General features: G+C 51.6%; 1 protein-coding gene across 2 annotated transcripts; it reads right to left on the bottom strand.

Moving 5' to 3' along the window:
• Window positions 1-804: 804 nt before the first annotated feature.
• On the bottom strand, window positions 805-20,867 carry Sec14l2 (SEC14 like lipid binding 2). Of its 2 annotated transcripts, XM_057771673.1 has the most exons (12): window positions 20,723-20,867; window positions 18,795-18,870; window positions 14,353-14,396; window positions 13,542-13,601; window positions 13,128-13,316; window positions 11,214-11,309; window positions 11,056-11,116; window positions 10,618-10,701; window positions 7,401-7,507; window positions 7,183-7,322; window positions 6,902-7,071; window positions 805-2,128 (listed from the first exon to the last, which is right to left on the bottom strand). In XM_057771673.1, exons 1-12 carry the CDS (start codon window positions 20,774-20,776, stop codon window positions 1,998-2,000), a joined length of 1,212 nt encoding a protein of 403 aa, XP_057627656.1. In that variant the 5' UTR covers window positions 20,777-20,867; the 3' UTR covers window positions 805-1,997. The 2 variants fall into 2 exon arrangements, with proteins under 2 accessions (XP_057627656.1, XP_057627657.1); XM_057771674.1 differs by lacking the exons at window positions 18,795-18,870; window positions 20,723-20,867 and adding an exon at window positions 14,898-17,033.
• Window positions 20,868-22,879: the final 2,012 nt, after the last annotated feature.

The following is a 22,879-nucleotide window of genomic DNA, read 5'->3' as shown; positions in this document are numbered from 1 at the left end:
GGTGGCGAATGCTTCTAATCCCAAAACTTAGGAGGCAAAACAGGCAGCATTACATGAGTTCGAAGCCAGACTGTCTACATAGGGAGTTCCAGGCCTGGCCTGGGATACGTATTAAAAAAAAAAAAAAAAAATCTTTGCAACAATTCCAGGTAGTTAAGAGCAGGGTTTCTGTACTGCTCTTTTAGCCTTTTTTTTTTTTTAAACCCGTGACTAAAGATCTGAAAGGTTGATACCGACTCCCTGTGGAAGACACCGTTTTCAGCCTGTGTCCCCATAGGATCTTGAGGGTCAATGGGGACAGGGCCCGGTGCCGGCGCGGGTGGGAAAGGTAGATCTGTCTACAGGCCCTGAAACACCGGTAGTGCTGGAGTGGAATTAGAAGACGGTCCCTAAAACCACGTGACGCTAACCCGCAGCCTCCCTCCCTTCTAGTACCCGTTGCTCACGCCGCACACGCTCGTCCGCGCCGCTCGGCGCGAACGAACCACCCCGTACGTCCGGAACCACCGAATGAGGCGGGGTCTCCGCCCTCACCGTGAAGGCTGTCGGGAGCGTCTTCATGCCATAAACAAAGATGGCGGACGACACTCAGTTGCTGAGCAAATCAGAAGACAACTTCGTAGGACTTCGGGGAAAGTTCACGCGAGAGGAGAGGATCTGAACGCGCGCGCGCGTGTGTGTGTCATTTTAGCCGGAGTCCTCAACTTGCCTTCTGACAAGTTCAAGTTTGGATCTAGTGTAGAGACCGCGAGGAAGCCGGCGATAGGCAGTGAATTCTACTTCCTTTGATTTGAAAATTGCTTTATTCATTGGTTAATGTACCTAACAGCATTGTAAACCAAGGCCAGGAAATGTTCCTGAGGTGTGTTACTAGATCCTGGGTAGCCTCGGCCCTCTCTGGTTGCTAGCCCTGCGCCTATACAGAGCTCCCTCTGCTTGGTGAACGAGTACTCAGGCTGGGCCGGGGTCTCATTCCGAGGGGAAAGGGGGTCCCCGCAAGGGCCTGGGGCCGCGTTCCAGAATTCTGGGCAGTCCGTAACCATAACCTCGAGTTCGCTCACAAGGTGTGTAGGGTCAAGAGCTACTATTGCAAGGTCGACTGTGGCCGCCCCTTTTCCCTGGCTACCAGCGTTTAGAGGCAAGAGGAACCCACTGCTGCCCTGCCGTTACATGCCTCCACAGAGAAGGACCTCCCAGGTCAGTCGGGAGACCGGTTCCCAGGCACTTCCCGTTTTTGCGTAGGGTTGCTCAAGTGGAGGCTTACTTAGATCTGTCATTCCTGAAGGCAATTACCCTTGTGCTTTTGGAAGGTTTCTCTTTCACTGGACAGCAGTGGCCAGGTACCAAAGTTCCACAGAACTCTGGGTCACTGGCAACCATTAGAACTAAACAGGCAGCCAGTGGGGCCCAGGAGTTGGCAAGGTTCTCTAGGGGAGAGAGGCCCCTCCGTTTGCCTCCCAGTGCCGACTTGGGTTACTCCTGAGATTCGGGTGTGTGTGGGGGGGTGGGGGAGATACTCAAGCCTTTTACAAAAGTTTGGAAGAGGTGGGGATTCCCATCCTGTGCCTAGCAGCCTGCTCCCTTGCAACCATCATTACGATCATGGAGGTTTGTTCCATGTTCGTTTAGGAGCAAATGTCCTCCTAGCAGCTGACTTCCCTGAGTGTGGCACCCCAATCTCTTCACTTCTTTCTAATTTTTTCCGTGCTGCCATCCTGTGTACCCCTCCTCTCCCTGACTTAGCTGTCACTGGGCAGGTGAAGTTGGCAGGTCTCCAGGGTAGACATCGTTAGAGCCAGTTTCTGGAGACCCCCTTAGCAGTCTGATGACAAGGACCCACCCTAGCTATTTGTCCTCTTTGGATTCTTGCCCTGGTCTCCTGTGCAGTCTCAAGTCTTCCCTCCAGCCCAGTTTCTTAGGCCTACTAGGTTGTAGGAAAGTGGCTACTACAAAGAAACAACCGACAGGAAGGCTCTAAGGGGGGCAGGAGAGAGCTGTTATTTGGGCGTGGCTGCCCCCTGCTGGTTCATCTTTTCCTCTGCTGCCTTGTCCGGAAGCAGGACCTCCACAGTGAAGCTGACTTTCTTGGCATGGATGAAGCTGTAGGTGTTGTCAAAGCGCAGGACATCTGAGGGAGCAGAAAAGGAAACATTCAAGCAGTTCCCGCCAGGAGGCGAAGGGAGGTGAGCAGGACTGGATTTTACTGACTGAGCAAGGGTGTGCTAGGGGATGGAGGGGAAAGTCCTTGGCCTTCTGAAACTCAGTCTCACGGGGTTGACACTGTGTTCATAAAGTGGAAGAAAACTGTATGACACAGCACAGGCCTAGAGAGTTGGGTGACAGAGAGACATTTGTAAGAGCTTGGAAGGAAAAGGCCTTCAAGACCAGCAGCCGTGGCTTCCTTAGACCAGGCTGACTAATGTTAGCAGCCAGAGTTGTGACGCTGACGTCTGTGTGGGAAAGCACAGGGTTTGTAGTCTGTCGGTGTGGTCACATTTTTCCCCACTGCAGCTCTGAACTCAGCAGCGGTCCTACTTGGCATCAGCGAAAAGGTTTTATGTCGCATAGTGGGGCAATGGTGGGGTTGGCTTTCCCTCTGTTTTGCCTTCCTGTCCATACTCCTGCCTGATTTGGATCCTGGGAAGCCCAGCCCATTCCATTTCTCTGCAAAATTTATGAACCAGGTGCTTACCCTCTGGGAGGATTAATGGGGCAAGGGGTGCTCACTGCATGCCTGCCCATAATAATAAAAGGATGGGCTGCTCATCAAAGCAGAGTTGCTTGAGCAATTTGTGTTGCAGTCTGTCTTCTGGAACACTGTTCTGATATTAAAAAGAAAGAGCTTAGCTGGCCATGGTGGTACACACCTGTAATCGCAACACTTAGGAGGGTAAGACGTTCAAGACCAGCCTCGGCTATATACTATTGAGTCCAGACTGAGCTACATAGACAGAGTGGCGGCAGGGAGAACGGTGGTGGTGTCTAAGATACATACAGAAGCCAAAATAAACTTCAGAACAGTTTGTAACACTTTTGTTAACTTATGTATAAAAATAACTGGGGGGAGGTATGTCTACAATTGGAGGTTCTCTGGTGGTAGCACCCAGGAATGGCACTGTTCTGGAAGCAAGGTTTTCTCACACTGTCCAGCTGTCTCCAAACATACACTCAATAATGGGCATGCTCCTTGCATATGTGACTGTACAGCGCTTGGCGGGCTCGCTATAGAGTCAGGCCTCTACAGGGTGGGGAATGTTTGGCAGGCTGGCGGGTGAGGAGGCTGTGGGATGTGTGTCCTCTAGGAAGGAGCGTGGACACAGTTGGCAGGGATGGCGTCTAAGTCTTGGCCACTGAACAGGCTTGCTTTCGCTCTAACTCTGCCTCTTGCAAGCTTGTCCCATCTCCCTCAGATGCCCCTTCAGGACAGCTAAGCCCGAAAACAGAAGCAGCAGCACCACCCTTCCACGCTGCTCCTTTCTCACTTTCCCAGCATCTGACTTCTCACCCTGGGATAAACTGCATTGGGCCAGCAGTCCGCACAGCACCCACTCCTTTTCCCTGATACTTCATGGTGTCAGTCATCTGATTCCCATCTCTACCAGAGGTCCTGAAGATCCCACACTCCCCTCCTCTGGGCAACCAGAGTCCATCGTACTTTGATCTCCTTGGAATAGGATTGAGATGCTTTGCTCGGCAAAAAATCTGCCCTCGAACACAAGGAAGGGCTTTGTAGGAGGCACATGCATAGGGAAGGGCAGTCTTACAGCTCGTAGGTCTGTGTGGCACAGGGTGACACTGGTCGTGTATTCAAAGGCTCATGGAGGCCCTGGAGGCCCTCCAGTCAAGGGCATCTCAGCATATGATGGGTGACTGGCCCCTTGGAGCACCTTGAGGTTTCAGGGCCAGTGTCCCAAAGAGAAAGACGCTGTTCTTTAGGGAAGTAGGTGTCATCTTGCCTCTCATATATGTAGTAAAATGTATAAATTCTAGCTCTGGGACTTGGGGTTAGAGCCCCTGCCTAGCATGCAGGAAGCCTTGGGTTGAATCCTTGGTACTTCATAATAATTATTATATTCAAATTGACTTCCTTGTTTCTATTTTATATTACAGGTGGAGTATATTGATTTTAAAATGATACGCGTAGGTGGGTTACATTGTCTGTGAGTAATGGGAACAATAGACATTATGAGAGGGCAGTGTTGGTTCTTAGATTCAGAACCACTTCTCTGGGGTGTCCATGGACTCCAGAAGGAAATCTGCTCTAGCCTACTTCCCTCATTTTATGGTGAAGGAGAGACACTTGCTGGGAGCCCTCTGGGAGAGGTAGTGGCAAAGTCAGACATTCTCAGCATCCATGCCTCAGGAGCCTCTTCTTCCAGCACTGCCTGACCCCTTCCTACGGTGTTTCAGACCTTCCTATCCACTGCTCAAAGTCCATTTCATTCTTTTCTTCATTCTTTCCATCCCTAGTTGAGCATTTCACACAGTAGGCTCTCAGTAATTGGGAGAAGGTAAAACCCACCCAAATGTTGGCCTCTCCTCAGTCCATCTGAGCAAGGGGCAGAGAAGCCCAGGGAAGGTTGTGTTTGCACCATTTGAAGCTGACATACCCAAAGGTTTAATTCTCTATGGGGTGATCATGCTCCACTTTGCAGGGGTCACCTGGTCCTCAGAGGCATTGCCCTTAGATCTCTAGACTCAACAACCCTGCCTCCTCATGACATCTGACCCTACCTCCCTGCCTTTCCATCTGGGAAGGGGAATTTTATCCCGTGGCCTGCCTCTGCTCCTCCAGCAAATAAGCAGATCCCAGGCAGGTAAGGGTTCCTGTGGGGAACAGATCCAGGAAGGACTGAAGTAAACGAGGGTTTGCAGTTCCCATCCTGCTGTAATAAAGGCTGTTTATCCTTAAGATGAACAGTGTTGGCCTCCTGCTACCCTGTACTTCCTTGATCTGGGACTCTCGTCACAGCAAGGATAAATGTTTTAATTTTCTCTCAGTCTGTGACTAGGAGCCTCTAGTGTCCTCTCTCAGCATCTACACTAGCTACGTGATGGGAAAGAGAACATCTTGTCTATGCCTCAGCCTCCTCTTCTGAAGAGAAGTCTACCCTGCGAGTATAAAGTGCTCTCTCCCTTGTGGATGGCAATGCCTGGGCTGTGCCAATCCTTGTTCTCAGTGCCCCTGTGACTTAGCTGCTCACTAACAAGAATGATCCTACTCCTCGGGGAGCCAGATTGTACCCGCCTGCCCGGTGTGGTATATCCCTAGGGAGGGAGCACCGGCACCACAGGCTGCTGGACGGGAAGGAAGGAGCAGATCTCTGCGGGGCTAGTGCTGCCTCTCAGAGGTGCAGCCTCAGCAGTGGCGCCCAGGGATGCTGCCATCTCTGGGGACAGTCCTGCTCTCCTAGTTACCCTAATAATAGTAATAAACATGGCTGTCGGTGCTGAGTCGCATGCTCTATTTCTGGCATTACGCCCATGGCCTCACGGATCTTATCGCATGGAACCTGGCATCTCTGCAAGTTCCCAGTTGCAGCAATCAGGAGCCACCCTCAGGAAGGCCGAGTCATTTGCCCAAGTCCACACACAGCCAGTGGTCAAGTCCAGCTCAGATCGGATCATAATGCCCTTGCTCCTCGCTTTTCTACCCTTCGTCTCCTGGCTCTGTTAGGAAACTAGAAATTGTCTGGCTTGTGTGCATACATTGGTGCTTTTTCCACTATCCTAGAATACATCGTAAAATATATTTGCAGAAATAGAGGAAAATGAACTCCCTCTGTCAGCCCAATTGCCCTCAAGTTAGTGTGGATTTCCCAGAACTCCTTTCTGTTTACACACTCATATGTCACACACACTGTATTTCATGTTTACCTGCTTAACATGAATTAACATCTTAACTGTCAGTGTGTTCTCTTTAATGACTGCATGTTTTGTTGTGTGGATGGACCTTGTGGCCATGTGCTGTGTCACTCACTGGCTTTACGGGCTGCTAGGAACTTGTAAAGGTTTCTGTAGGCCACATTTCAGAAGTGGGATTCTGGGTCTAAAGGGTTTTAGCCATCACCACATGAGCCCCTGCAAGCCCTTTTGTCCTGTGTATGCTGCCTTCTCACATCCTGTGTCGACCTGGAGGTCAATGTTCAGGATGCTTAAGGCTGGCATTTTTTTTGGCATGCGTGCCCTGTGAAATCCTTACACCCACACAGTCAGTTCTGCCTCTGACTTCTTTTTTTTTTTAATATTTATTTATTTATTTATTTATTTATTTATTTATTTATTTATTATGTATACAATAGTCTATCTGTGTGTATGCCGAAGACCAGAAGAGGGCACCAGACCTTATTGCAGATGGCTGTGAGCCACCATGTGGTTGCTGGGAATTGAACTCAGGACCTTTGGAAGAGCAGACAATGCTCTTAACCACTGAGGCATCTCTCCAGCCCCTGCCTCTGACTTCTAAGGGGACAGGCATCCCTAAAAAAAATGTCTGGCTGCTGTCTCAGGCCTACTTAGCCTCGGAGAAAGCCTGTGCAGCCCAGGCTGGCCCCAACTTGCAGTTCTGCCTCAGCCTCCTACGTGCTGGGATTACAGGTGTGCTCCACCATGCCCAGCTCCCAAAAGCCGGACTTCTGAAGTCCTGTACTCCCTGGTTATGATGGCAATCGCCTCTACTTGGGAATATCAGTGAGAGTTCTGCCCTGCTGTTAACTATCTGACCCCCTTAAGGAAGTCACTTGCATCTTTCCAAATCTAGTTTTCCTGCTCTGTGTCATGAGACAGAGTACCCCTTCCTATTTTGACACTGAGGTAACCAGCGCACTGAGGAAGAGAAGAGGAGGTGTGTCATAAGCAGAAAGGTATGGGCTTCACGTGTTGCCAAGACCCAGATACTTACAGATGCCTGGCTCGCTGCAGGTGAGGGTCCCATCCTCAGGGACCATGTGGGAATTGTATCTCTGGTTGGGCAGCACTTCTGTCATCTCCCCTGCCCGCTGCCGTTCCCCCATCTTGGTCTTCAGGAAAATCCCAAAACCCACGTCTGATCCCTCCGACATAAACTGCCACCTGCAGAGGAAATCCACCTGTGTGTGTGTCCATGGCAACTGGGCTTCTTGCACCGCAGCCCACCCACTGGCACTGACAAAGGCTGGGATCTCGGGAAGCAGGCAGTCCTACCTGAGGACACAGCCGGGGAAGAGGATCTCATACTCCACTTGGTGGGAGGAGCCTCTGGAGATCTGCACACTCTGTTCATACTGCTGCTTCACCTGGTCTCGCACGTAGTACTGCTTGGGGATGTCACCGCCATAGTTGATCTAGAAGCAGAGCACAGGATGAGTCAGGGTGCCCTCTGAGCAGAGACTCCCCTTTGACCTCCAGCTGGTGGCCCATACCTTGGATTTACACTTGGGATTTCCATCAGGGTCGGTCATAGTACCTCCATACTCCACAGGCAACTGTTCAGGGCTGATATGCTTGAGTAAAACATCCTTCCAGTTTGCTGGCAGGAGAGGGAAGGACAGAAATGTGTCACTAGGCAGGACTTCATACCTGGCGGTCAGTCCTGAAGAGGCAGAGAAGTCTGGCCCTGCCTTCAAAGGAAGCATTACAGGCTGGCATGGTGCACACATCACCCAAGGGACTGCAGGCAGGAGTACCATTAGTGTGAGGCCAGCCTTGGCTCCATAGTGAGACTGTGTCTCGGGGGGGAAATGGAGTACTTCGTGAGCACATGATGCGTACACAGTACGACACAGCGTCAGAAAGAGCCGGGGTTCAGCACATGATGTGTACACAGTACGACAGCGTCAGAAAGAGCCGGGGTTCAGAAACCCTGGGCTGCTGTCATAGTGGATGGGGGGGCGTGTCATGCAGCAGGACTACAGGTTCTTATGCAGTTATGCTGACCTCCCATTTTCTCCTACACTGACTGAAAGAGCACCCCACTGGAGAGGGACCCCTCAAATGGGCTCACTTGGCTTTACCCAGTCAACTTCACGTCTGAACAAGAAATTGTTTTGGGCTGGCTGACCGCTTTTGTTGTTGTTGCTTGTCTAACTAAATCTTCTCCCGATTGGAGCAATTGCTCTCAAGTGTCTGCTGCCAAGAATCATTTCCCCAAGAAATACCAGCCTGGCACAATGTTTAATCCCAGAAGCCACGCCGACTGTATAGACCGTCTATACCAAGCAGCTCCAGGCCAGGGACTAGCCTTGTATCCTCTGCATAGATGACTGGGACACTGACAATCCTGTGTCTGCCAGCCCTCAGTTGTTTAGGACCCCAAAGCATGTGACGCTTGAGAACATGGTGCCTGTGGCCTTGGGGTGACTTCATTGGCACTGCTAAACTCCGTGACCAACCTGGAGTAACTTTGACCCCTCCTCTGTTGGAGATCTTGTTTCTTCCCAGTCTGCCCAAGGCACATTTGGTGGAAAGAATTTGAAGTGTGGATAGGAGAACAGCCCAAACCTCCTACACAGCTCTGCTGCCAGGGAACCAAACTGCCTCACTCACACACTTGGTGGGTGGTAGCAACAGAAAAACCAAAACCCAGAAAAACCTATTGCGCTGATTCTGTTCTTCTCCCAACTGAGCTGGAGAGCTAGGAGAAAATCAAGAGAGGCCTTCCCGTCTTACACAGAACAGCCGTCGGCCACAGCCAAAGCTGGGATTTCACCACCCCAGTCCTGACGTCCTTTGGTTTGGAATAGGGTCTCACTGTGTAACCCAGGCTGACCTGAAATTCATTGTGTAGTTTCAACCTTCTACCTCCGTAGTCCTGAGGTATCTTAAATGTTTTCTTGTTCTTTTGTGTCTGATGTATGTGTGTGTTGGGACGATAAATGTGGACGCTAAAGAACAGCTTTTGGGGGTTCTCTCCTTCCACTGTGGGATCAGGCGTCAAACTCAGGTCATCAGCCTTGTATAACAAGTGTATGTTTTACCCGTGGAGCCAGCCCACGTCGTTTTTGAGACAGGGTCTCACTACGTAACCTGGGTTGGCCTTGAACTTAGAATGTAGCCCAGACAGACCTGGACCTGGTGATCCTCAACCTCCAAGGCGCCGCGAAACTAGACATGACCGCCCTTCCAGCCCAAAGCTGCCACTCCTGCTTTGTCTTAGCCCAAAGGTAAAGAAGCAAACCAAGGGCCTGAAGAGATGGCTCAGAGGTTAAGAGCACTGGCTGCTCTTCCAGAGGTCCTGAGTTTAATGCCCAGCAACCACATGGGGGCTCACAGCCATCTGTAGTGAGATCTAGTGCCCTCTCCTGGACTGCAGACATATATGCAAACAGAATACCGTATACATAATAAATAAATAAATAAATAAATAAATAAATAAATAAATAAATAAATCTAAAAAACAAACAAACAAACCAAAATCGCCACATTGCAATATGTTATCTAAAGTCAGCCCTGAAGACACCTTCGGACAGTTCAACTCCAGCGCCTGTCCAAGTTCACCTTTGTAGCCCATCAGCCCACTCCCTGTCTCCAGTAAGCCTGGTTCCTGTGTGTCCTCCTGGTTGGTTTGGGGTTACACCTTCCCTGGGCCCTGGCACTCTCCCACTCCTCTGCATATCCAACCCTTTTCTCGGTCCCCAGTGGGCTCCTCTTACTCTTTCTGTACTAGGACTTGGATGTCCCTCAGGCTCACTGCAGACTCCTGGATCCTCAGCATCAGTAGGTTTTGCATAGTCAGCCTCTAGTCATGATTTAACCTCCTCTCCGCGGCCAGTCCATCTCTGCTGTTTTGCTTCCTAGGCAAGTTGTAATTCCGGCCTTTCCTCCTTGTCCCTCATGTCACTGCCTAGGTTTACACCATCTCTTGCGTGGGCAACAGCATGGCATGCAAACTGGCCTCTGGCTTTCGTGGATTTTTGCTGGTAGGTTGAAAATATGACCATGGTAACTCTGCTTGGTTCCTGTGTGTCCAGGAACTCAGCCTCATTCCATGACCGCTACCTGCACCATCCTAAGGGAGGCCTTTACTCAGTGCTCCTCTTCATGCTCTGTTCCATGTGGCCACCTTGCTCATGTTGCTGTGTGTAGCTTAGGTAGACATGGCTCTCACCTCAAGTCTGGTGGGATGAGAGTTGCTGCTAGCTGTGACTACCCTGTGTTTCCCTTTGTCCTATGTATCATGCCGACAAGCATGTTTGTGTCTCCCTTCCCTGAGAACTAGCCAAGGGACTGTCTTAATCCTGGCACCTGGCACCAGTCCTGAAGAAGTGTTTGTGGGAGTGGAGTCGCTCACTCCTGCCTGCCCGCAGATGATCTCCACGCACCCTCCTGATGCTCTTTCTAGTGTCTTCTGGTTCATACCATAGCCTTCTCTCTGCAGTTGTCTCTCCCTGTATACTGTAAGCCCCTTCAGGATAAGCCCTGGAATTTCGTTCATCTTTGAACTTGCATGGTGAGCCCAGTGCTTGCTTCTAGAGTGTGTGAGGAAACACAAGAAGCCACAGATCTGTCTCCACTTGCCCCTATGTCCCAACTACTCCCAACGTAGAAGATAGGTCTTTGCCCTGGAAGCTGTGACCATACCCCTAAAGTCAAACGTTGTTTGGACCACACACACCAGTGTGTAGCATTTGGGCCACTTACCCCCCAGGACCATAATCTTCTTACGAGTGTCCTCACTTAGGAAAGGCTTGATGAGGTTATAGGCCACAGGAAACAGCTTGGGGGCTGGAAGAGAGGCAAGACCACGTGAAGCAGAGAGCAACAGTAACTCAGATGCTGCCAATGTCATCGGCCACCCATCTCTACTCATGGGGCAGCTAAGCGTGAGGCTCTGCCAGGCTTACAAGGATTGTAGCCAACCAGTCTCCTCCTATGGCATCACCAGCCTGACTCCTAAGGGGCCAGGTGGCTCACACGCTCTGGGAGCCCTAAAGCATCTATACAGGCTAAAGTCAAGGTCAGGCTTCTGAGCAGGCCCCTGGGCCTCTCCTGTGGCTGGTGCTCACTCAGTCTGCCCCCAAGCAATGGTTCCAGCCTCTTGTTCGTATTTGGCTCCATCACCAGAAATTCCCAACTTACCTTTAACGACAAACAGACGCTTCAGTGTTTCGGGATAATTTTCTTCAAACATGGAGAGAAACTGTGGAAGCAGAAGTGGTCCTAGTTTAAGTAGCTCAGGCCTCCAGGCCACTATGCCCTTCAACCTGTGAGTCCTGTCCCCGCTCCCTGTCTCTTACCTCTCCATAGGCCTCCACTGCAGGCTTCCAGAGGTGCTTGAGGCCGAGCCCCTCACAGTCATAAATCATGGTAATGGTCTCTATCTTCTTCCCTAGCTACTGGGAACAGACAGACAGCGGAAGGCAGTTGCTGAATTCAGGGCCAATGCTCATTGGGTACAAACAGAGCAGGCAGCAGAGATGGAGATGTCATCCAGGGTGGAATTGTGACCTAGACAAACTATTCTCCTCTAGCAAAGGACTAGGGTGGATCAAGGTCACATCCAAGGTCCCCACTGTCCAGCAGATTCTCCTGATGGCCTCTGTCCTCCTGTCAGTTACTGCATGCTCCCTGGGCAGCACCTCTCCTGCAGGCTTAGACACTTCATTCTACCTAAGCTCTAAGGAAGCAGCAGGTTGAACCACGTTTGTGTCCCCAGCCTCTCAGGTTCTGTACTGGGTGGACTTTTTGTGAACCTCAGCAAAGAACAGTGCTGAGAGGTCTCCCTGCTTTAACCCATCTGCAGCTGCTGGAGGAGGAGGGGTTAGCGATGGCTCCAGCTTGCTCCTCAGTCCTTCCTTTCTTTTTTAAAAAAAATATGTTTATATTTGTCTGTCTGTCTGTCTCCCCACCCTCCCTCCCTTTCCCCCACTGTGCGTGCGTGTGTGTGTGTGTGTGTGTGTGTGTGTACATGCCACAGTGGGAGTGTGCAGCTCTGAGGATAATTTGTGGGAGTTGCTTCTTCTCTTCTGCCATGTAGGTTCTCAGGTTTGCTAGCAAGTCATTTACCTGCTGAGTCATCTCTCCAGTGCCTCAGTCCTTTTCTTAGCAGGGAATTGTCACCCTGATGCTTTGAAAATAAACTTGGAGGAGCATGGATCCTGGATTTGTCTACATCAGGACCACCCAGGCACACACACACCCCATAGCTGCCCAAGGGTAGTTTAGTCCAAGACAGGATCTCACTGGTTCCCACAGAAACAAGAAAAGTAGTAACAATGTAGTGAGGTGGTTTTCTGAGGGTTTTGTTGTTGCTTTGTTTTGTTTTTGGGGAGATGTTGGGCTGAGAATTAAAACTTGGCCCTTGCCTGTGCGAGGTGAGCTGTCTGTCCCTGAGCGACACCTTCAGCTGTAGTAATTTATAGTTTTTTGTTTTCTGTTGTTTGTTTTTAGGTCCCACTACATACTCCAGGCTAGCTTCAAATTCAAGAGCCTCCTGCCTCAGACTTGTTTTTTTGTTTGTTTGTTTTTTCAAGACAGGGTTTCTCTATAACTTTGTAGCCTGTCCTGGGACTTGCTCTGTAGACCAGGCTGACCTCGAACACACAGAGATCTGCCTGTCTCTGCCTCCTGAGTCTGGGATTAAAGGCGTGCGCCACCACCACTCGGCTATCTACTTCAGGCTTGTGAATCACGGGATTACAGGTGTATACCACTCATCTCCCTGCTGTATTGGGGTGGAAGCCCTGGATGTGCAGAGTGAGCACTGTGCCAGCTGGGCTCTAACTCACACTAGTGGCATTTATTAAACCGGATGTCTTCAGTAAAAGACCACATTTTAGTCTCGGGTCTCCCCTACATACACCATTCCTACAGTTTGGGGGAGTCATCATGGCAACAATAGAAGGTTATTTTAAGTTTTTACTTAGCAAAATCAAAGTGTGACAAGATGGGGGCATAGTTTAGTGGTAGAGCACTTGCCTAATGTGCACAAGACCCTGGGTTCAATCTTCAGTCAAGGGGATGGATGGAGGGAAGAAAGGGAAGAAGAGAAGAAAACAGATGGATTGGTAGTATGTTCATCTAAAACCCTGAGATTTCAGGTCTGGGAAACGCAAACTCTGAGACAGGTGCTTTCATCCCTATGTGACATTCCTGCTTCTCCTTGACTGTCTCCACCATGATCAAATCACTCAACGACAGACAGACCATACCTTTGTGGTCTGGTGGGCACACTCCTGCAGAAGCAGCTCACAGTCCCTCATCTTGGTCCTGAGCAGGTCCTGCTTGGAGGCGGAGAATAGCAGACCCTTGGCATCCAGGGGACCAATGATGTCGTACCAGACTGGGCAGCCATCCAGGTCATAGCCACACCTGCCGCCTGACAGATACTGCTGAATCACCTGGCCAAAGACATACAAAAGCACCTCGTAGACAGGCCCGGGACATCCATCCCTTCTGCTGGTTCACAAGTTTCTCCCTTCACATCCTCCCCCAGGTGTTGAGATATACCTGTTTTGGAACTATAGTGTCTCCCTCTGAGGTTCCAGGTCCAGTAGACCAGGGTACAGACTGGGAGCCTAATAAGCATCCTCACACAGGGGTGGAGTGGGATAATTGGTCCTCACCTCGGGTGGCTGCCAGCTGATGATGTTGTCGATGTCCTTTTGCTTCCGGAATTCCACATGCTGCAAATACACAAAGATTTAGGAAACACAAGGCAGAAGAATAGGTGTGTGGTGGTGGTGGGGTCTTGAATAGGACGAATAGGTGACCAGCACAGATGACCCCTAGAAGGAACTGGACAAGGGTGGAAAAGGAGGCCCGTTTCTTCAGATATATCAGCAAGAACATCATTTTGGGCTAGTTATGAAGCAGGGAAGTGATGGAGGAGTTAATTTCATTGGTTAATAAAGAAACTGCCTTGGCCCATTTGATAGGCCAGCCCTTAGGTGGGTGGAGTAGACAGAGCAGAATGCTGGGAGAAAGAAGCCGAGTCAGTGAGTTGCCATGATTCTCCCGCCAGACACAGACGCAGGTTAAGATCCTCCCTGGTTAGCCACCAGCTCGTGGTGCTACACACATTATTAGAAATGGGTTAGATCAATATGTAAGAGCTAACCAATAAGAGGTTATAACTAATGAGCCAGGCAGTGTTTAAAAGAATACAGTTTCCATGTAATTATTTCGGGTATAAAGCTAGCGGTGCGGGCAGCCGGGTGCCAGGAACGTAGCCCGCCGCTCTTATCACTACAGGGAAGTCCAATGTTTCCAGGGAAGGAAATGCACTTTGTCCCTCAGGAATAAAGCAACAATTGTTGGCTAATAACTATGTCATATAAACCAAAACCTATACTAGGGGTGGGTGGATGGGTAGGCAGGAGAAGTCCAGGCACAATGCAACTGGCGGGAGGAACTGCAGTGGTGGCAGAGACTCACCTTGCGGAGCATGGCCTCTGACTTCTGCAGGTCAAAGCTTCGGGCTGTAACAAAAGCATGACCAGGGTTGGGAATCTGACCGCACGTCTACGGACCTGTTCCCAGGCTGGGGGCCCAATCCCCTTGTGGGTTCCCCCAGCCAACTGTCAGCTTTGTAAAACCCCACAGCCCTGAGCTGGTGGGGTAGACAGGTCAAGTTCAAGGCAGTTGGGAGTGGGCAGCGTTCCCACGCTGGGGTCAGAGTATCCTGGCAGATAATCAGGTGAAGGGTCTTATCTCAGAAAAAATGAACCCTGGAACCTTTTATCAATCGGCCATCCCGCACAAGGACAAAAGTTATCTCTTCCACAGTATAACATCCAGCCCTGAGAAATTGACCCACAGTCCAAAGATGAGCATAGCTGTCCCGGGAGCTGCGGCTGAGCTGCCAAACATCCTGGAGAGGCAGAAGAGTCAGTGTGCCTCTAGCCAATCCTGACATTTCCCTAAGAGACTCACACATTCCTCAAAGGAGCACAGTGGGGTCTTAGTTTACGTGGACTCACCCCAACAAGTTGTCCTGCTCAGATCTGAAACCAAGATTTCCCTGTCCCCTGAGGCCACCTGCGGAAGAGCGGAGCTCACTAATTCGCTGTGAGCTGCAGTCTACTCCAGGGGCACCCCAAGAACAGAATTCCTTCCCCCATCGTGCAACAGTCCTCCCAAATCATGAACTCCGGCTGCCCTCCTGGGCCTTCCTTCCCGCTGTGCTGCCCGTCCTTAGGGCCATTTCTCACACTCAGCCCCACAATCTCCTAATCACTTCCCTTTGGATATTGTCCCCCTGGCCGCTCCCCCCCCCCAGGCGAACCTCACAAGCTGAGCCCAGGTGTTGTTTGCCCCTTCTCCGATATACCCTAAGAATTCTCTTTGCAAAGGTCACACCTTTAGTTCAGGTGGAGCTTAGAGTCAATTGAAACCCCAAATCCCTCACACCTGTGCTCCTCACACCCGCGCACCGGCTAAGCCGCCAACCCCTCTGTGGAGAGAGAGGCAGGCCCTCCACTGGTAACCCTCTCACATTTCCCCTGGAGTCTACTCCATTCCAGAGAGTCTGATGGGTGTGGCCTCTGACCTACGAACTCTGGCTATACGTCCTCCACTGATTTAATTGACATCTAGATCTAGCCCTGGAACTGAACACACAGGCTGCCCTTTGGGCTGTCAGCTGTCCTCCAGCATTGTGCTCTGGGAGCAGGGGACCATACACCCTGAGTCTGCATTCGTGAAGTCCAGTCCTCCATCAGAGTCAGGGCAGTGTGTCTAAAGGTCTGATCAAGCCTGGGTGTGGTTCCTTGGTAGGTCGAGACACGAGGGTCTCGAGTTTGAAGTTGGCCTGAGCCAACTTTATGCTAACCTGGGCTACATATTGAAACACTATCTTAAGAAAGAAAAAAAGATTAGTAAGATGGTTCAGTGGGTGGGCCGGAGAGATGGCTCAGTGGTTAAGAGCACTGGCTGCTCTGTTCCAGAGGTCCTGAGTTCAGTTTCCACATGGTGGCTCACAACTATCTGCAATGGGATCTAATGCCCTCTTCTGGCCTGCAGGCAAATGTGCAGACAGAGTACTCATACCTAAAAAAAATACATAAATAAGATTTTAAAAAGAGAGAAGATGGTTCAGTGGGTAGCGGGGCTTAATGTGCACGCCCAGCAACCTGACAACTTGAGCTTGCTCCCCAGAGGCCAGGCAAAGGTGGATAACTCCACAGTTCTCCTCTCACCGCCATGTGCGCACTGTGGCGTGCACTCCTCACCCCCAATCTCTCGCCCGCTATCTCTCTCCCTCTCCTATTACACATTTCAAAAAAACTTCTTACAAACAAGAGAAAGGGTTGGCCAGGCCACTGCCACTGTGCATGCCAGGTTCTTCCTGGCAGATGAAGCAGCCACTCTGGCAAGCTGGGCTTAGGAATTTCCTCACGGCCACCCTTCCTGTGCCTCCAGCAGCCCCGGGCAGCTTTTAGAGGAATGTAAAATGGGTCTGCATCTCAGCTCTCCTATCTGTGTGTTTCCAGATACTGCGTATGCCTGCATATGCCTGACCATACCACTTGAGAAACTTGAACTGACTATCCTTTTGTAACAGAGGAGCTAGACCGTGAAAATGAGAGTTTCTCACAGAAAGGACGCTCCCCTCAAAAGAGAAGAGCCCTCATCTCGGTAGAGAACAGGGATCCAGGAGTAGTAAACTGAGTGCCCTTATCCAGGAGAACCTCTCCAGTTAACCCTACCTGCCAAGGTCCAACATTCAGGATCTTCCCCACCATGTCTGTTGAGTCAGGTCTTTCTAGGCTCCTGCTTGCCCTGCTCAGAAGCAGCTGAAAGCCTGGCATGGGGTACTACACGATAACCCGGCCGGGGAGCAGGCAGCCTGGGCTCTGGTTTGCCCGCACCCTAGCCCTGTAAGCTGCAGACTCATTCAGTCATACTCTCCCTCTCCCAGGGTTCCTCCCTCCTCTATTCTGTCTTGCTCACTAGCCTTCCTTGCTGGGGGACCCAGATCTCACTTCCAGCCGACTGCTGGGGAGAGTCAGAGAGAAGTGAACCCCAAGATCATACCACATTCTACCGCAAAAGACTCCTTTAGAATTAAAGGAATGAAGGGGTAGAAAGAGTGCTTTTTTTTAAGGCAACAAAAACCCCAATTCAAATTCGTAATAGGGTCTTAGTAGGGCAGAGCTCCTGCCCAGAAAATGTGAGGCACAAATGAGCTACAGAGGGGAAACTTCCTCTGCTCAGAAGCAGAATTTGAAACCAGGAACGCAAGTTGGTGGTAAAATGCTTGCCTGGCATGCCCCAGACCTGGGTTTGCTCCTTAGCAGCCCCAAAACAATTACGAAGCAGTGCTTGATCTCAGGAGCCGTTCCCTGGGAAGGAGGCTGTGGCTTACTGGAAAAGGTGCTGGCTGGGAATCCAGGGCCCTGGACTCTTCTCTGAGCATGCCTTTCATTTCCTTGTGCCTTTAAGTCCCTTGCCTGGTCTAAGCCTGAGTTTTCTCATCTGGAGAGTGAGAATCACCATCCTGCGAGGGAGGAGCAGGTGCCAGATGCAGGTCCTGATTAAACTATTGAGCCTTAGACAAGTGGTTTATCCCATCCCAGGACTCCGATAGCAAAAGCTTAGTGTCTGGGGGACCAGCTGCCAAAACCTCACACTGGCCTGTGCCTAAATAAAAGAGAGCTGCAGAGTTGTTCAATGGCTTCCTCTCGCTTCCTTCTAGCAGAATCTAAAGCTGGATCATCTTGCAACTGGCCCTTTAAGGAGGCTACTGTCTCTCCACTCCTCCACCCACTTGCCTTTAGCTGTAAGCCTTTCAGCAAATGCTAGGCCAAAATGTCCTCCAGCATAGACAGACTTCATTGCCACCCCCACGCCACCCCTCCACTCTCTCTAGGTAGACTGGGAGAGGGGCCAGATCACATCGGGGAGTGGGGTAAGGGTGATAAGTCCAGGGGCCCATGAGCCCCACATGGCTCTCCTGGGTACACCTGTCCTCAGGTGCTGCTAGCAGGTCTTCAAGAAGATGCCAGCTTTATTAAAGTTCTGGAAAGCAAAAAGCGGCATCATTTTTATCTATTGCAGGTCTTCCTGGGCTGGGAGATGTGTGAGTACGCAGACACAAGGCAAGTCCGACCGATGTCTGCAACAGAATTCCCCGGCACAACCAGAGCTCTGCTAGTCAAACACAGCGGAACTCTCTTAGTTTTCTGTCTAGTAGTAAAGTTTCTATGAAGAAAAGTGAAAGTGTGTCAGAAGAGCCCAGAAGGGTGGCACATGCCTCGGATGACAGATAAGAAGAGGGAAGAGCACAGACAGGTACAAGGCATGGAGGCTGTCTGATCCCGACACTAGCAGCAACATGTTCACCTCACTCCACAGGCAGACCTTGCCGTGCCTTATCTTGCAAAAAAGCTGGGCACCATATCTAATCCATTTCTCAGAAGAGGAGCCTAGAGATGTGTGACCTTGGCCCAGGTAACACAGCCAAGCTGGCACATGACTGGAACTAGAACTCAAGATGGGGAGGGAGCACCCTCCTCAGTCCCCATGCACAGTGCCCTTCATTCAAGCTGACAGCACCAGGACCCTGGTTCTAATCTCAGCTCTGCCTCCAACTTCTTACTGAGTGGGGCCTTTCTGGATATTGATTTTCCTTCATGCCTGCAGCACAGATTTGCAGGTTAGATGAAAAGGATGCTAACCGTCCATACCCAGAGGTTTGGGACCTCACCCAGCAAGTCCCTTCACGTCTCTGGGCTTCTGTGTCTGTATTGTGTAGAAGGGTTGGGTGGATGACGTCAGCCATCCTTTTGTCTCGGTTTGCCAGGGTTTCCAGAGGACATCGTTCCGTTGTCCAGAACATGCCCCTGCCCCAGCCTCCCACGCCCATCTCCCCTCACCTCGGAGCCATCGAAGGAGAAAATAGTCATCTGGATTGGGCAGGGTGGGCAGCACATCCTGGACATTTTCACGAAACTATAGGGAGAGACAACTGGATAAGTGGGAGCTCCTCAACCTCACTCTTCCCAAAGAGACCCTCCATTGGGGGCCTTTGCCAGAGCCCTCCTTTACATGCTGTTGTAGCCTCTGGCTGAGTGAGGTTGTGGGTCGTGTTGCTAGGAGTGTCGGGCAGGAGAGGAGGGCCCCGAAAGGGACTAGGACACTGCCATGCCTCACTTCTGAGCAAGTGGGTGTATTCCCAGCAAACAGTGATCAACACCATTAGCAGACACTCTGGTCAAGCCACAGGGAGTGCTGTCTGGATGCCCAGCACCTGTCCTGTGCACAGCCATTATCTGGGTTCTGTGTCTTCCATCTCTCCCAGAGCTGCAAGAGGTGTGTCACTGTCACATTTTACAGATGAAGAGAAAAAGCAAGAGGCTCGGGCAACACCCCCAACAGCTGGGATACGGATCTGAGTCCAGACCCCAGGCTCTTCCCTCTGCAGTCGGCCTGCCCCCTGGGTAATGGGAGCAGCGGGAAGGAAGCCGGTAGTCTCAAATGCCTTCATTCAAAAACTGTGGCCGAGCTGAGCTCCAAAGACTACAAAAGAGAAGAGGGAAGGAGAGAGGTGACAGCCCAGATGGAGGGGGCAGCTCCAGCAGGTAGCCACCAAGTGGGGTAAACAGTGACTCCAAGGGGAGGCCACATCTAACCCCAACCTCTCATCTGCTCTTGGGGAGAGTAGGCCCCCCGCTGCTCTCCCTAAGCCTCCTGCTCCAGCAGTGACCTTTACCTGGTCACTGACCTATAGGACACCCCCAGAGGAGACCAATGAGGAATGGCCACCTCTGCCCTTTGCCTTAGGTCAGACCCTCCCATCCCCCCAAAGCAGCTCCCAGCATTAGGACAATGGTCATCTAAACAGCAAGGGGAGGTCACCCTCACTGAGAACCTTACCTAGTAGCCCCTGGCTTAATCACCACCAAACCCACGTCCGCCAGACTTCCTCTGCAGGTCAACAGTAAACTTGGCATGGGGAAAAAAAGCCACCCCCAGCAACCACATCTGCTGCTACACTCCAGCGTAAGGAAGAAACTGCCTGGCTGTGGAGTCTGCAAACGCTGGGGCTGGACCCCACCAATTCCGATCCAGTGCAACTGGTCTTTCCGGCAGCAGGGCCAGCCCCTGAACTTGAACGGAATAGACAGGTGCCTCTCTGCCCATGTGCCAAGGCAAAGCCTGGACCTATCCTTTCTTTCTGAGTGGCACCACTAAGTTCCTTGCCAGCCAAGGGTCTGGGTTGCCAGAGGGAGGAGGGCTCTTCTCTCGGAAAGGAACTCAACCCAGTTGTCCCAGCATCTTAAGACTTCACACAGAGGTGCCCCGCGGCCACCCTCTTCTGACTTCATCAAAGAACACACAGGTGAGTGCTTGGCCCAAGGTCACACAGTGACTTGACGCCTCGCAAGGGCTCTGGGGAGTTTGCCACGGAGCTGTCCAGGACCCTTCCTTATGCCGCTGTCTCCGTAAGAGGAAAACCTCCCGGAAATGGGAGGAAACCTGGGCCCCTGCCTCTGTCCCACGGCCCTGCTGCCAGTCCCTGCCAGCCCGGAGGATGAATGTTGCCTCTGTGCCCTCAGCCGCTTCTGAGGGCTTCCAAGCAACCACTTCTTCCCAGGGGGCACCGCCAGGGCTGCTCGTGCTGGAGACCGCGATGACCAAACTTCGCAAGGTCCTCACACTGAGCGAGAAGCGGTCCGCTAGGCACTAGCCAAGCGGGGGCGACTGGCCGCCTCACCCTCAGTCGCCTGCTCGCGGGGACCGTCCCTAGCAGCGGCTTCCAGCTGGAGGGCGAGGGCCACAACTGGGACAAGATCAGGCTCACCTTGGCCAATGCCTCCTCCTGTTTGGGGCTCAGGTCACCTACTCTGCCGCTCATCGTGGCTCAGCCTCGGGGCGCGGCGCCTGCGGCAGCTGATGAGCTCCGAGTCGTTTGCCGCCGCCGCCGCCGCCGGAGTAAAGTCCCAGCCTTTGGCCGAGGCCCTGGGGCTGGCGACCAAGACCCGCCTCTTAAAGGAGCCGGAGAGGCGGGGCGAGACGCGCAGAGGCCCTGGAGGCGAGCCAGGATGCCTAGTCAGACACCTGAGCTACTTGGGCTGTACTCCTCATCTTAATCAAAAGAAGGCTGAAAAGAGCTGGCTGATGACCTCTTCCAAGGAGTGACTCCACAGGGCTGGGCTGGGCTGCTCTTACCCCGAAATGTTGACAGCTCTCCTTGTGCCCACTGGGAAAGGATGCCCCCGACTGTCTTTCAGCTTCTAGTAACTGTGGTGTAGACTGCCATCCACTTATGATCACTACTACCTGCTCGGCTTGGTGGTCATTCAGAGGCGACACCCGGGGTTGCCGATGTAACTCAGTTGGTGGTAGACGACTTGCCTAGCATGCGCAACCTATGTTGCATCTCCAGCACTGCATGGTTATGACGGCACATTTCTACAAAGACTGTGATCCCAGCATTCAGGAGGAAGAGGCTGGAGAATTAGAAGTTCAAGGATCACCCTTAGTTACTTATTGAGTTTGAGGCTAGCCTAGAATACAAGCAAACAAACAAACCAGAGTTGGTACCCCTTTTTCTCTACCTGTAGAATAGGCTTGGTGAAGAACGTGGTGTCTTGCTGAGGGGCAAGGAAGAACAGCCTCCCCCCTCCCAGGACCCAGTTCTCTGTATCTGACCTTCCCTTCACTCTGGAAGCCACTCCTGAAGCTTTCACATCTCAGCTGGCGTGTGTGGCTTCCTCTCTGGAAATCTGGAGGCTTGAGCTTGGGTGCCCACTTTCCACAACTTTCTCCAAGTCCCTTTGCCCCTCTGCATTGTTTGCCTTCACTACCTGGAGGTGATTTAGGGCCTGTAAGCAGTAGGAGGCTAAAAGGGATTAATGCATGTAATTCTCAGACTTGACTTCTTGTGGCCACTTCCCTTGCTGGCTGCCTGGTCAGATCTCAGCCATAGGCTAGACAAAGAGGAAACCGTGGAAACCAGGCCCACAGAGCCCTGCTGTGGCTTCTCTGCTTCCCATCTGGTCAAGGGCCTGTGGGCTCCCCACTAGTGACAAATATGACTTGTGGGTAGACTCATGGCAGCTTCACGCCCAGCCTGTGCCATCAGACTGTCTCCACCCAGTTACTCCCTCTGCCCTTCACCATAAAGTAATTTCCTCTTTTCAGAGTCCAACAGCCCCTCCTCCTGCCAGAGTCCCCAGCCACTTTGGTCTATTTCCATGCACCTAGCACCTGGTCACAAGCCCAGGGACACATTCTCGTCCTACTGTATGCCAGGTAGTAGGCATTGCTCTGGAACCCAGAAATGTTCACACACCACCCTTTGGTCCCACATGTACTGAAGAGAATACAAAAGCAAGGCAGATGGCCACGGAGAGGAATCTAACAGTAAGAGATTAGAAAGGACAACGTTCTTTGGATGAAGGAACACTAGCGGGCTCCATGGAAAGAGTGGAATCTGACTGGCACCTCAGGACGTGGGGACATGGAAGAAGGACCTCTCAACCTATATTGGCACAATAACATGAGCTAAGTTCTGGTAGATGCAACGTGTGGCTACAACCAGAGATGCAGAGGCAGCATGGGGCGGGAGTGGAGGCTTAAAACCCTGGTGTGACCTTGCTTATTAACATCTACCTTCTATACCACATTTTCTTGCTTCAATTGTCAGGTCCCCACAAATCCTGCATCCCCTAGTATAGGCTCCCGTAGACAAGGATGGAGTGTGGTGGTATGTATATATACAGCACTCAAAGCCAGGAAGTGGTGGTGCACTTTTAATCCCAGCACTCAGGAGGCAGAGGCAGGTGGATGTCTGTGAGTTCGAGGCCAGCCTGGTCTACAAGAGCTAGTTCCAGGACAGACTTCAAAGTTACAGAGAAACCCTGTCTCAAAAAACAAAGCAAAATAACAACAACAAAAAATACAGCACTCAGGGCAGAGGCAGGAGGATCACACATTTGAGGCCAGCCTGGGCTCA

The sequence above is a fragment of the Chionomys nivalis genome, chromosome 6, assembly GCF_950005125.1.
Source record: "Chionomys nivalis chromosome 6, mChiNiv1.1, whole genome shotgun sequence".
Classification (NCBI taxonomy): domain Eukaryota; kingdom Metazoa; phylum Chordata; class Mammalia; order Rodentia; family Cricetidae; genus Chionomys; species Chionomys nivalis.
This window is presented reverse-complemented; position numbering and strand designations above follow the sequence as displayed.

Excerpts from the sequence above, each read along its gene's own strand:
- Sec14l2 (XM_057771673.1), bottom strand. The coding sequence starts at position 20,776 with ATGAGCGGCAGAGTAGGTGACCTGAGCCCCAAACAGGAGGAGGCATTG. Across the intron at positions 13,602-14,352 it reads CAGAGGCCATGCTCCGCAAG|CATGTGGAATTCCGGAAGCA; the intron begins GTGAGTCTCTGC and ends GTGTATTTGCAG. Across the intron at positions 11,310-13,127 it reads GTGCCCACCAGACCACAAAG|CTAGGGAAGAAGATAGAGAC; the intron begins GTATGGTCTGTC and ends TGTTCCCAGTAG.